This window comes from Trichomonas vaginalis, chromosome III (genome assembly GCF_026262505.1).
Source record: "Trichomonas vaginalis G3 chromosome III, whole genome shotgun sequence".
Lineage (NCBI taxonomy): Eukaryota > Parabasalia > Trichomonadida > Trichomonadidae > Trichomonas > Trichomonas vaginalis.
Window position 1 is genome coordinate 16,680,960 of NC_067205.1, and position 13,168 is coordinate 16,694,127.

General features: G+C 34.0%; 10 protein-coding genes and 2 pseudogenes across 12 annotated transcripts, besides 1 other annotated feature; 8 read left to right on the forward strand and 4 right to left on the reverse strand.

Moving 5' to 3' along the window:
- Positions 1-13,168: part of a mobile genetic element that runs on past both edges of the window.
- TVAGG3_0714730 lies at positions 427-1,946 on the forward strand (annotated as a pseudogene). Its single transcript has one exon. A coding segment is annotated over exon 1 (1,520 nt).
- On the forward strand, positions 2,994-3,591 carry TVAGG3_0714740 (protein of unknown function, DUF4106 family; the record flags this gene model as incomplete). Its single annotated transcript, XM_051243903.1, has 1 exon — positions 2,994-3,591. A coding segment is annotated over one exon (598 nt), but the record flags the coding sequence as incomplete, so codon positions are not given.
- TVAGG3_0714750 (protein of unknown function, DUF4106 family) lies at positions 4,081-4,518 on the forward strand (the record flags this gene model as incomplete). The annotated part of the gene is made up of 1 exon (XM_051243904.1): positions 4,081-4,518. A coding segment is annotated over one exon (438 nt), but the record flags the coding sequence as incomplete, so codon positions are not given.
- Positions 4,864-5,661, forward strand: TVAGG3_0714760 (uncharacterized protein; the record flags this gene model as incomplete). Its single annotated transcript, XM_051243905.1, has 1 exon — positions 4,864-5,661. One exon carries the CDS (start codon positions 4,864-4,866, stop codon positions 5,659-5,661), a length of 798 nt encoding a protein of 265 aa, XP_051090492.1.
- Positions 5,691-6,497, forward strand: TVAGG3_0714770 (uncharacterized protein; the record flags this gene model as incomplete). Its single annotated transcript, XM_051243906.1, has 1 exon — positions 5,691-6,497. A coding segment is annotated over one exon (807 nt), but the record flags the coding sequence as incomplete, so codon positions are not given.
- On the forward strand, positions 6,994-7,383 carry TVAGG3_0714780 (protein of unknown function, DUF4108 family; the record flags this gene model as incomplete). The annotated part of the gene is made up of 1 exon (XM_051243907.1): positions 6,994-7,383. The coding sequence occupies one exon, from the start codon at positions 6,994-6,996 to the stop codon at positions 7,381-7,383; it is 390 nt and encodes a 129-aa protein (XP_051090494.1).
- Positions 7,400-7,852, reverse strand: TVAGG3_0714790 (uncharacterized protein; the record flags this gene model as incomplete). Its single annotated transcript, XM_051243908.1, has 1 exon — positions 7,400-7,852. One exon carries the CDS (start codon positions 7,850-7,852, stop codon positions 7,400-7,402), a length of 453 nt encoding a protein of 150 aa, XP_051090495.1.
- TVAGG3_0714800 (P-loop containing nucleoside triphosphate hydrolases family) lies at positions 7,889-8,245 on the forward strand (the record flags this gene model as incomplete). Its single annotated transcript, XM_051243909.1, has 1 exon — positions 7,889-8,245. A coding segment is annotated over one exon (357 nt), but the record flags the coding sequence as incomplete, so codon positions are not given.
- TVAGG3_0714810 (protein of unknown function, DUF4106 family) lies at positions 8,315-8,764 on the forward strand (the record flags this gene model as incomplete). The annotated part of the gene is made up of 1 exon (XM_051243910.1): positions 8,315-8,764. One exon carries the CDS (start codon positions 8,315-8,317, stop codon positions 8,762-8,764), a length of 450 nt encoding a protein of 149 aa, XP_051090497.1.
- On the reverse strand, positions 8,968-9,511 carry TVAGG3_0714820 (annotated as a pseudogene). Its single transcript has one exon. A coding segment is annotated over exon 1 (544 nt).
- On the reverse strand, positions 9,717-10,046 carry TVAGG3_0714830 (organellar and viral DNA polymerase type B; the record flags this gene model as incomplete). The annotated part of the gene is made up of 1 exon (XM_051243911.1): positions 9,717-10,046. A coding segment is annotated over one exon (330 nt), but the record flags the coding sequence as incomplete, so codon positions are not given.
- Positions 11,232-12,170, reverse strand: TVAGG3_0714840 (organellar and viral DNA polymerase type B; the record flags this gene model as incomplete). Its single annotated transcript, XM_001305078.1, has 1 exon — positions 11,232-12,170. One exon carries the CDS (start codon positions 12,168-12,170, stop codon positions 11,232-11,234), a length of 939 nt encoding a protein of 312 aa, XP_001305079.1.

Genomic DNA, 13,168 nt, shown 5'->3' on the forward strand with positions numbered 1-13,168 from the left:
GAAAGAACTAAGTACAGAGGAATATGCGAAAAAAGTGTCAGAAAAAGCAGCAGAAGTAGCAAAAATGGAACAAGATGTTATAAATTGAAAAACCATACTACTCAATATAAAGTACTGAAAGATGAAGAAATAAAACAAAAAGCCCTGAAGACATATATGGATAGCGATGAGTATAAAAAAGAAGTTGAAGCAAATGTAAAGGCAGAAAAACTTTTACAGTTGCAAAACCAAACCGTACAGTATGAAAACTTAGCACAAGAAAGTAAAAATAACGACGCAGCCATGCAAAAGGCAATGAAAAGCGCAGAATATATAAAAGCTAATAATGACTGGTTAGATGCCCAAGCCAACGCTAAAGCAGCCCAACTTATAGGGTCAATAAGGACAAAAATACAAGCGGATGAAGACAGTTCAAATGAAGCTTTAATGAATGCTGACTTTAAGAACGCCTTCGAAGCTCTTCATAGTAAGGTGAAACTAGTGAACGACTTCTCATCTGGAAAGAAACTGAAGTCTGAAGGTTTCGACAAAGAGTTAAGAGAAGTGCACAAAATATGACGAAAATAACAGATGCAGCAACGAGACAGGCAGTTCAAAGTGCCTATGACGCCGTTAGAGCAACTGTTGTGGAAAGTCAAGAAAAAGAGTTACAACAGACCAAAACAGACCTAGTAAATGCTTTCTTAAAAACGAAAAGTCAGGTAGGACATTATGCTGCAGATGGAACATATGTGCCAGCTGGTGGAACTTATATACTAGCTAGTGGAACTTATATACCACCAAACCCTCCAAGAGAAGCACCTGCACCAGGACTACCTAAAACATTTACATCGTCACATGGACACAGACACAGGCATGCACCAAAACCAACAGTTCAAAACACTGCACAGCAACCAACAGTTCAAAATCCAGCACCACAACCAACAGTTCAAAACACTGCACAGCAACCAACAGTTCAAAACACTGCACAGCAACCAACAGTTCAAAACCCTGCACAACAACAACCACAAACAGAGCAAGGACATAAAAGAAGTAGAGAACAAGGAAACCAAGAATTCTTAAAAATGCTTAAGGAAGACTATGGTTACCCAGATACTCTTGACTTTAGTGACAGATATAAAGAAGCTATTAGAAAGTTCAAGGAAGGAAATACTGACCCGAACCTATTTAGCTTTATGGTTCAGCACCAAATCGGATATAATTTCAAACCTGGAAAATACAAGCTCGCTAAGGGATATGATTTAATAGCATATCATCCAAATGACATGACTGAATTTACTCCGAGATATTTGGTGTCAGAGCTAAATGATAATTCAACTCTCTTCATGAAACGCGTAAAAAATAGAGACGGAACGAAAGAAGAAAGGTTTATGAGTCCGGATGACTTAGATAGGGAACTTTTTAAAAACGGTCTCGGAATATATGAAATGCCAGCAGATGAGGTACAAGAAACTCCACAGGAAGAAGTTCAGATACAACCAGACATGGAAGAAATAGTTCAGCAACAACAGCTAGAAGAGCCAGAAGGAAACGAACAAGTCCCTCCTTTGGAAACTACAGAAATAAATGACGCAAGACTGAAACATTGGGTAAAAGCTTTCCCATTCACAAAAGATATTGTTGGTAACATGGAAAGAAAACCAGAATGGCTACAAAAACATATATTTGGAAACGAGCTTATTCCATATGGACAAGCTCTGTTTGAAGAACTTGAACCGGAAACTCAGGAAAGAGTCATGCAAACAATACGCGAAGACTCAAATACAAACTATGACAAAATCTTTCTAGGATATAGGTTACCTGAGATGGGCGACCAGAGCCCAAAGGCAAAAAGGACATGGGAAATTTACAACATACTAGGTGAACATGAGGCAAAGATGCAACAACTTGAAGCAGAGGGCAAGTTACCAAAAGCGACACCAAAGAAGAAGAGTAGAACAAAGTGAAAGTAGTGAAGAAGTTACTTCATCTAGTGAAAGTAGTGGCAATGAAGGAAAAAGAAGAGTTAAAAACTCAGTCAGGAAGAAAGTAAAGCTTGGTCCGAGTGGGTTCTTTTATGATATATAAATCCAACTATTCTATATTTTTACCCATATGAAATGTACGCCGCTCAGAATATAACGCCAACAGTTTTGGATGCCATGAACGGAAATGTTTCCGAATGGTATAACGAATGCGACAATGCCATTAGAAGGTCAGAAATAGTTCCTGGAACTTACGAATATACAACTGCTGTTTCTTATGGAAACGTAGGTGAGTTTGGAGAAGGTTCTTCAACAACAGTAGATATTGCTTGCGACAGGTTTCATATTATTTCTATTGACAACTCATTCTTATACGTGGAACAAGACATTGAAATAAAACCTTCTGCCAAGTTGTCTGACAAGAAAGGTTGCAATGGAATTTTCTATGTCGGATACCAATATGCTCCAGAAGTTTTCATGGGATATAAGATATATTCTAACTCTGACTTAGTTCAAACAGTAACATGGGCAAACTATGAATGGTTCGCTTTGAGAAACTCAGTACAACCACAAGCTAGAGAACAAACAGACCAGTATGCAACTATTGAGAAAATAAGAAGACTTGACCCTAACGTTCCAGGAGTTTATGTTAACCTTTCTGAACAAACTGCAGCAGCAGTAACCAAAGTAAAACTGAAACTTAGAGTTCCTTTGTCATCTTTCCTCATCTTCAGGTTTTTAAGATACTTGCCAAACTGGGCAGGAAAAATTTCTATTGAACTTACTCCAAGCAAAAATAACTTAGTCATTGCACCAACACAAGACCCATTCAGCATTACTATAGCTAGAACTGGTGGAGCCAAGTTCTGTGACTTTTGCAAAGACAAAGTTGACTTAGACTTTGGTTTCTCAAACTTCAACAATGAAGTAAACTATTATTTCAATGCTGCTGGAACTGCTTGGGACCCAGTTAAGTTTACATGCGAAAAGTTTGAATGCAAGAGAATAGAAAGCAGACTTGCAGTCTATATGTTGGACCCAGATATTTCAAATGCTTTAGCTGCCAAATATATTGCAGTTCCACTTATGTTCCCTATACACCAAATATCTGTCAAAGACTTTGCAGGTGAAGTTGGAAACCAAAGTGCTGACCCAGGTGCAAGAACAGATATTGCTTTAACAACTGCAATGAAACATGCAGATACTATGTTTGTACTGTTCAGACGAACTATAAATGACTATTCTTGTTTCTACAACCCCGGTATTAAATATCATATAAACATAGATGGCAAATATTATCCAAGAGAAGAATATTCTACAGTTGAGGATATGAGGTCATACAACTTGACATTAGATGCTATGAACTTTAACAACAACTTCACAACAACCATTAACCCTGAAATGCAAAGTTCTATTATGCCATATGTGAAAGTATGGACTCATACAGGAGGTCAAAAAACTCAATATACAAATGGAGACCGTTCAAACTTTTGGCTTGGCATTCCATTTGCTGACTCAGAAGACTTTATGGGTGGTATTTCAACTGTTGGTACTGTACAAATACAATATACTGGTGACAGAGACGGTCCAGATGAACTGAGAGCAAAGAAGTTTACAAAACCAATAGCACTTTTCACGGAAGATGCTCTTTTGAAGATTCGTTCGATGAAACCTGCTGGGGCTCCTCAGATTGGCATAACGACAGCTTCCATCGAGCAGATTTTGGCAGCAGGTCAGTAAGTTGTTCTTGAACTGACTTCTCTCCGTCAAATATTGACAGTACGCCAGTTTTGACATAATATTGTAAGATAAACTTACCTTTAGAAATATCTGTAAGTTTTGTTGTTATATTTTTGTCAACGTCAAGAACTTTCACCATTTCAGTTATACCAACTTTCTTTGCTTTATGGAAATATTTTGGTTCAGCAAATATTGCTATTCTATAACATTTACCATTGTTTGTATAAAGAACTATTCTGTCAATGTATTTGTATTGTTTGTGTGTGTAAACTTTGTTCTGCTTCAATTCGAAGAGATACTCGAATACGTCCATCTTTTTATTCTAAGTAAAATGTCATTTCCGAAAAATAGAAGCGTGAGTGTTTCAAAAGGTTTAATGGCGGTGGCAGATGTGAAGTTAAATTCACCAACTCAAACAAACAGTCAAAGTGTTGTTGTCAATGTCAAAGACAGAGATGTTGAAGTGGGGAAACCATACGAGGACGAAGATGGTATAACAATTGTTCCTGTAAAAGAACAACCAACATATCCTGAAGTTAGCAGAGACTTAAGTTCTGTTGCAGATATTCGAAACGACTACCAACAACTGAAAGACAAACTTCAAACTCAGGAGAAGATTTGTCAAGCTTTAGGTATAATGTTAAACTTGGTCGAACACAACCCTGTAAAAGTGAACTCATATGTCATTGCACCTCATGAAGTTTTGAAAGAACTATTGAAACTTTTGACAGAGGCAGACGATATAAACATCAAAGAAATAGAACCCGACATTAGTTGCTGTGGTGTTTCATATAATGTCATTGACAAGATATACGTTATGAAAGGAGGTGAAACGTTGAACTTAAAGTATAGTTTCCCAGACGTCATAAAAATATTTGACGACCACAACATTTCATTAAAATTTATTTGCTAAGTAAAAATGTCAAAACTTCTTGAAAGATGTTTGAAGAAAAATAATATAGACTTTATTTCATGTAAAGGACTTTACACACTTTTGAACGATATGAAAGACCCTGTTTTGTTTGTTCGTGTAGACAAAGGAAAGTTCTATGTCTTTACAAAATATTTGAACTTCTTAGACAGAGAACTTCAAGAAACGCCATGTGAAAGTTTAGATGAAGTTCTTCTCCACTTTCAGAAAAACTTTTAAAATATATAAATGGCAGAAGATATAATGGTTTATACTATTACGACTAAAAACCCTGAGTCATATAATTCTATAACAACAAACTTACAAAGTCCTCAAGGACGATATTGTAAACTAACTTTAAACACAATGACGACTAAAGCCTGTTTTGCTCTTTTGACACCAGAAGACTTTATTGTTGTGAATGGTAAAAAATACTCCTTTGAAGATACTTACTCAGATATACCACCAACAGGTTTTGTTGACTTATTTAATACTTTAAGTACGGGTGTAACATGTGCTGCAACTAGAGCAGGTTTCATTATGTTTGGATGTCCGACTGAGTTTACTATAAACAATATGAGCTATAATACAAAACTTATTTCTGGTTTTTACTACCAACAGTTTCCTATAACAGGAAAAGGTGTCATACAAGGAATGTCTATTCCATTGACATTAAGCACACCAATCTTATATATTGTTTCAAACTTAGGTTCAAAGTGTTATTCGAATGTCGACAGAAACTATTATGACCAAAAGATACTTATGCGTATAAACAATACTTTCTCTGCTGGTTTGCCTATTGTTCATTCGAATGCAGAATTTTCAACCTTAGTGAACTCAAACACTTTGGCAAGTATAACGTTGACATTAGTTGACGCAAACTTTGTTCCTGTAAAACTTTTATGTCCTATGTATTTGTCAATGACGGCAGAAAGTTTCGAATTGGAAGATGCAACTGGTGAAAGTATTGTATTACAAGAACAACTTCAACAACAAATAGCTCAAGAACAACAAATGCAACAAATGCAACAACAAAGTCAAGAATAAAAAAAAATATTTTTTTTATTTTTATAAAAATGTACAGAATAGATGTTTCAGATTTTTATGACTTCCAAGCATTCAGAAATATGTGTCCATTTAGAGACTATAACAAAGCAGTTGAGAATTTGAAACGTTTAGTCATTTATGTTGACTCTGCCCCAGAATGTTATGTCATGAAAGAATGGGATGTTGTCTTTAACAAACCAAGAGCAACAATAGTGTCTGAACAAGAATGTAGACAGAAACTTAAGAAAATAAAAGTCGTACAAGTTGGCATGAAGATGTTAGATGCTTGGGATATCTTATTGTCAAAGTTAGAAGATTTTTCAGTTCGAGGTATAAAGTTTTATACACCTTCTCCAAACTTCTATTCTATCTTCACTGGATATAAATACGAACAAGTAGAATGGAAAGAAAATATTATAGAAGCTTGGTTAGACCATGTCAAAGAAATTATATGCAATGGAAACGAAAAGGTTTATGAGTATATCTTATGTTGGTTTGCAAACATCTTACAACATCCAAGTGCTAAAAATGAAACTGCTCTCATTATAATTGGAAAACAAGGAACTGGTAAGAACACATTCTTTACAGATATTTTGTGCAAACTGTTAGAAGGTTATTCGAATCCGAATATGACAAACTTAGAAAACATCTGTGGCAAGTTTAACTCCTCAATAGAGAATATGAAACTTATAGTTTGCAATGAACTTCAAAGTATAGATACAACAAAAGTTTTGAACTCAGATGCTTTGAAGAGTCTTATAACAGACAAAGTTGGAGTTGTTGAAAGAAAGTATAAAGACCAAAGAGTTTGTGAAAATGTTGCAAACTTCATTATGGTTTCAAACAATGTTGTTCCGATGAAGTTAGAAAGTTTGACAGAAGATATGTAGTTGTCAGAACGTCAGAAGCTCATATGCAAGATACAGAATATTTTGACGACTTAGCAGAAACTTTGACATCTGACTTTTACAACCACTTGTTCTCATATTTTATGACATTAGATATTTCTAAGTTCAATCCAAGACAAATTCCACATACCGAAGAGAGACAAACATTGTTAGAAGCAAACAAGAGTGTATATGAACTGTTCATAGATGAAACTGACTTTGAGTGTTTAGATGAAAGGTCATTGTACGATTCGTATAAACAATATTGTCAAGAATATGGTTATATGGCAGCTTCTAAACGTACATTCTTGGCAAATGTCAAAAGTCTTTTAGATGTTCAGAATGGTGTATATACAAAGAAAAATTTTTCTGAGTAAATTTTAAAAAAAATATTTTTTTTATCCGATAGAAAAAGATGGCAAAATTCATCTCAGTAAATAAGTACATGTCAGGACTTAAAGAAGAACTAGACCCATTCACATATTTGAATGTTTACTTCTACCATTTTGAAAAGTCTTCATTCAGCAAAGTTTGGAACATCGAACCAGTTAAGTTTGCTATTGTGACTAAAAATGGTGCGAAATTTGAAGACTTAGACATAGAAGGTTTGTTAGCAGTCAAAGAAAGTTTTGACAGAAGGTTTTCAAACCTTAAAGAAGGCAAAGCATACAAACTTGTTATACCTTATGAACCAAAGAAAGCAGACGACTATGAATATTATGAGTCTAAGATAGTTGAAGTTCAAGGTAAATTGGGTAAAAAGATTTTAGAGTCTAAGCCAGTGTTTACTCCTAAAGAGGAAGAGAACATTGACATTGACCCAGAAATGTTCTAAAAATAAAATTTTATTTTTACATGTCAAATTTCTTTTTCTCTGGAACTGGTTCAGGTTCTTTCTTCTCTTCTTCTACTTTCTTTTCTTTCTTTTCTTTCTTCTTCTTTTCTGGTGGAGTTATGTCAAATTTCTCCGAACCATATTTATGTAAAAGTTCTTTGTCCTTTAATAGCTCTTCTATTCTGTTTTCTATTTCATCTTCAAGAACAGCGCATGTGTCTTCTTTGCATTCTAAGAACTTTTGTTGGACTTCATCTTTCCAATCGGTGTCATCTCTGTCAACAAGTCTGTCATTGACAAATTTTAAGACTGCTCTGCTTAATGTTTTATGGTTCTTGTCATATTCCCAGAAACAGAACTTTAGAACAAATTCACCTTTCTTGTTTACACTATGTAAGATTTTATGGTCGACAGAAGTTTTGCTGTCGAAAAGCTTGTCTCGAATATAGATAGCGAAATCGCTAGACATTTTCTAAAAGATAAAAATTTTAATTTTTCTAAAAATATGTTAGAAAAAAAGTTTGCTGACATTGACAAGAAATTTGAGAATGTTTTAAACAAGAACAAGAGGAAGTTAGAAAATGCTCAGATAAAACCTATACATGACAAGTTCTTATTTGCTCAGAATGGTATAACAGGTCTAATTGCACCACCTGGGTCGGGTAAGACTTTCACTTATCTTAAAATGGCTGCACAACAACAAGAACTAGATGAGAAGAACCCATTCTATGAGTTAGTAGTCATTTGTAGTACTTCTGGTCAATTTGACCAAACCGTCAATTCGTTCAAAGATATTATAAAGAAGTCTAAGTTAGTATGTATAAAAGACTCTGAGTTGTTAGATTGGATAAAGAAGTACCAAAGAAGAGTTTTGAAGTATAATGCTATAAATGAGTATATAAATTCTAAGTTTAAAGACCCAAATGAGGAAATGCAGAGAATATTAGACAAACACCACTTCAGAAACAAACAGAAAGAGATAGAATACATTTCGAAGAAATTGCAATCTTACGATTGGAAGACTTACCCTCATAGGTGTCTTCTTATTTTAGATGATTTCGCCTCTCATCCTTTGTTAAAGAATAGAGAACAAGATATGTGTCGAATTCTTAAGAAGCTCAGACACTTTAACATCTCAGTTGTCATTTGTGTACAGACAGCAAAGAGTTTAAGTAAGGATGTAAAGAGAATACTTACTGACATTGTACTTTTCCCCGGATTGTCCGAAGACGATTTCATGGAACTTATGAAAGAGTCCATGGCAGGTAAGTTTGACAGATATGAACTATGGGAGAAGTACAAAGTCATACAAGACCCTCATACTTCTTTCAGAATTCATATCTACGCAAACAAAGTTCAAATTGTAAAAAGTCAAGCTTGAAAAATAAATGGCTCATCTACTCTACTTGTTTGAAGTTGTCAAAATACTCTGTTATTTTTTCCTTTAACAATGGCAAATCTTCTTTGAAGGTAAGTATTGTACAACCTTTCATATCATAGTGTGTTTGAGGTAACGTATCTTGAACTATTTGTTTCACATCTTCATTCGGTGTCATTGAAATCGGTAAGTTTTCGCGATAGAACCAATTTCTGTCAGATTTGTAAATCTTAGCAAGGTCGTAAAAGCTTTTGTTGTTTCTTCTGACTAAATGCAACATAACCATATCTCTGTCTTCTTCTTTCTCCATCTCTTCAGTATAAATCATATACTTATAGTTCTTTTCCTTTCCTTTTGGTACCGAACGTGGTATTCTTTCTTGAATGCTTTTGTCTTTTGCTTCAATGACTTCATCTTTTGCTTCAATGACTTCATCTTTTGCTTGAAGTTTCTTTTCCATCTCTTCACGTTCTTGTCTATGAATTTCGTCAAGAAGTCTGTAAATATACCAAGCATAACGAGGCGAAGCCCACATTGCAACAGCATTTACAAGAAGTCTATGTACATACCAACCTCTCAAACCATTTGGCAAATTTTTACGATTTTCATAGAGTTTTGGCGACCCGAAAAAAGTCGGTCTCGCTGTGCTTCGCTCAAAAGTTCTTGTGTGCTTTGGTTTTTGAACCAATCGTCTGTATGTTTAGTATCTGGAGCAAAACATGCTGTCAAAATACTTTGCATTTGGTACATATCGTCTTTGACCGAACGAATGAGACGTAACTGTTTGTTAAACTGAACCCACTCATATTCTTCATTTATATCTTCATGGACTATAACTGTTGTTGTGTTCTCTGTTGTTGACATATCTGTCTTTATATTCCGGATAAAAAAAATATTTTATAAAAAATTAGCGTTATTTTCTGACTTTCACAAAAGACAAAAATAAATGCTATTTTTACATGTATTTTTCAGCAACTTCGTCAAATAATTTTATAGCTTTATCTATCTCATCTACTTCAAACGTTTCTTTACCTTTTATGGGAGCACCATACATTTTCTCAAACTTTTCGAGTAGTTCTGTTTCAGCAGCTCTCATATCGTTAACGAACACAACCTTGACTCTATTGACTGTACTGTCATATCTTTGAGTTATATTATATGTTCTTCCTATCTTATATCTCTTTGTATTGAAGTCCTTCGGTTTCTGAACGATGTAAAGTAAGCCTTCACTGCAACGTTCCGTATCGAATGAACCATATGTTATGAAGTTATATCCAACAACTGGGTCTAACCATAACAAAACTATTGGTATAAGACTTTTGTCTATAAGATATGCTGTAGTTCCATAGAATCTTACCGATATCATAAGCTCAGGATTTCTTGTCAAAATTTTCTGAGTAGAAGCAATTCCAACCCAATGGTATGTTTTCTTTCCAGATGGAGATAAAATGTCTGACAAAGAATATTTGTTGTATTTCTTTGAGTATCTTACGTTTAAATCACCTATTCTAACCACTTTGGTGTCATTGTCTATCTTTTTAACTGTTTCAAACTCAGTGTTTGTCATATATGTCTTTACATACAAAATAAAAAAAATATTTTACAAAAAACTAACTTTATTTTTTCTATCTTGTATAAAAGATATGATTTCAGGGATTTTTTTGACGAAGTGTCAAAGTTCTCTTCGTAAAAAAATAACAGTTATATAATGAAATTTGGTCATTTTTTTACGATTTTCGTACGGAATCTCTACCCTCGGTTTTCCTCGGGTAGCAAACATATGAGGAAATTCATGAAATTTGGTCATTTTTTTACGATTTTCATGAGTTTTATGCTAGACCGAAAAAAGTCGGTCTAGAGAAATTTCACTCAAAAGTTCTTGTGTGCTTTGGTTTTTGAACCAATGTCTGTATGTTTGGTTTCTGAACGATGTAAAGTAAGCCTTCACTGCAACTGCATTTACTAATAGTCTATGTACATACCAACCTCTTAAATTTATTGGCAATTTTTTACGATTTTCGTACGGAATCTCTACCCTCGGTTTTCCTCGGGTAGCAAACATATGAGGAAATTCATGAAATTTGGTCATTTTTTTCAGCAAAAATAATGTTTATGTTAGCATGTTAGATCTAACCTCTTTTCTAACCTCTTTTCTACCCTCTTGAATTTGTCATGATTTCATCGTAAATGTTTTGTCAAGACTTCATCGAACTTAAATGTTTTGTCAAGACTTCTTCGTAAATGTTTTGTCAAGACTTCTTCGTAAATGTTTTGTCAAGACTTCATTGTAAATGACCAAAAATATATTTTATGTTAGAATGTTAGATCTAACACGTTTTCTAACACGTTTTCTAACATGGTCTAAAACACACAAAACTCATGAATTTTCATACGGAATTCAGCAAAAATAAAGTTTATGTTAGAATGTTAGATCTAACACGTTTTCTAACACGTTTTCTAACATAACTATTTACAAGCGTTTTACATGGTATATGTTGCGATGGTTCATGACTCTAAACAGTTTTGTAGCTTCTATTTCTTCGCTGAGGATATCGAATGTTTTAACTATGCCGAAAGTTTCTTTATACTTCTTTTTGACGTCAGACAGAAGGAAATCTTCTGCTGTTGGATAGTTTTTGTTCAGAAATGTCAACATGTCCATTTTATTTTCTGCTGGTTTTTCTGCTTCTTTCTTTAAGTCAGCATAGTCGTTTCTCATACGTTCTATCTCTTTGACGGAGTAGTTATATTTCCTCATTGCTGCTTTACATTTTGAACATTGCGGGTTCATTTTTGCGTTATACATTGAAACCTTACCTGCTAAAACAACTAAAGCGTCAATGGTTTTCTTTAACTCAAAAGCTGCTGGTTTTATCTGTTTGTTCCATACTTTGCCTCTTTTATCTTTATCTCTTATCTGCCAAACACATTCAGCAACTAACGAAACAAAGTTGTCGTAGGTCTTAAATTCTTCAGATTTATATATGTCAGAAACATTCTTATATACCATGTCGCAATCTTTGTCCATAACCTTATGGTTGCAATGAAATCCTAGAAACTCATAGTTTACCTTTCGTATGAACTTCTTTATTTCTACTGAGTCAGTTGCTTTGACTTCTATTTCATCGAATTCAGGAATAGTGAGCTTTTGCTGCTGAATTTCAGGCAATTTGGGTAAATGGTCAATAATGTCCTGCATTTCATAAAGATACTGTTCATTTGTTTCATCTTTCGCACTACAGTCTAAATTACATGTTAAAAGTTCTTGCTTTATCTTCTGGATTTCTGTTTCGAAAGTATATGAAGAAGGAATGAAGCTTTTCATCTCTACTAACATAGATGTTGGATTCATGACTAACGAGTTTGGTGCTGTAGTTGTTTGAAGTGTTGTTGTGCCGATTGTTGACATTTTTATTTTTTTATACAAAATAAAAAAAATAAAAAAAATAAAACTAACTTTATTTTTTATTTCGGGAAAATTCATGAAAATTCAAGAGGTGAAAAAAGAGGTGAAAAAACAGGTGAGATCGCACTTCTTCACCTAAACTTTATTTTTGTCTGATTTACGCTCATTACGATGAAGAAGTCTTGACAAAACATTTACGTTCATGTTTGACAAAACATTTACGAAGAAGTCTTGACAAATCATTTACGAAGAAGTCTTGACAAAACATTTACGAAGAAGTCTTGACAAATCATTTACGAAGAAGTCTTGACAAAACATTTACGAAGAAGTCTTGAAAATTCAAGAGGTTAGAAAACGTGTTAGAAAACAGGTGAGATCTAACATTCTAACATAAACATTATTTTTGGTGTAAATTTCATGATTTTCGAGAGTTTTAGACCATGTTAGAAAACGTGTTAGAAAACAGGTGAGATCTAACATTCTAACATAAACATTATTTTTGGTGTAAATTTCATGATTTTCGAGAGTTTTAGACCATGTTAGAAAACGTGTTAGAAAACAGGTGAGATCTAACATTCTAACATAAACATTATTTTTGGTGTAAATTTCATGATTTTCGAGAGTTTTAGACCATGTTAGAAAACGTGTTAGAAAACAGGTGAGATCTACATTCTAACATAAACATTATTTTTGGTGTAAATTTCATGATTTTCGAGAGTTTTAGACCATGTTAGAAAACGTGTTAGAAAACGTGTTAGATCTAACATTCTAACATAAACTTTATTTTTGCTGAATTCAGCAACAAAATGAACGAGGTCAGGATGTATGTAAATACCTTTGAATTCATTCATAACACCCTTAGTAAGCTCATAAAATGCTTGTTTTGAGGTCGAGCCACTTTTGGCTCCACCGTATTCTTTCAACCAAAACTCAAGAATTTCCTGCATGAATTTTGTATAAAAAGCAACCGTCGGAATTCAGACTGTTGCTATATTCTTCAC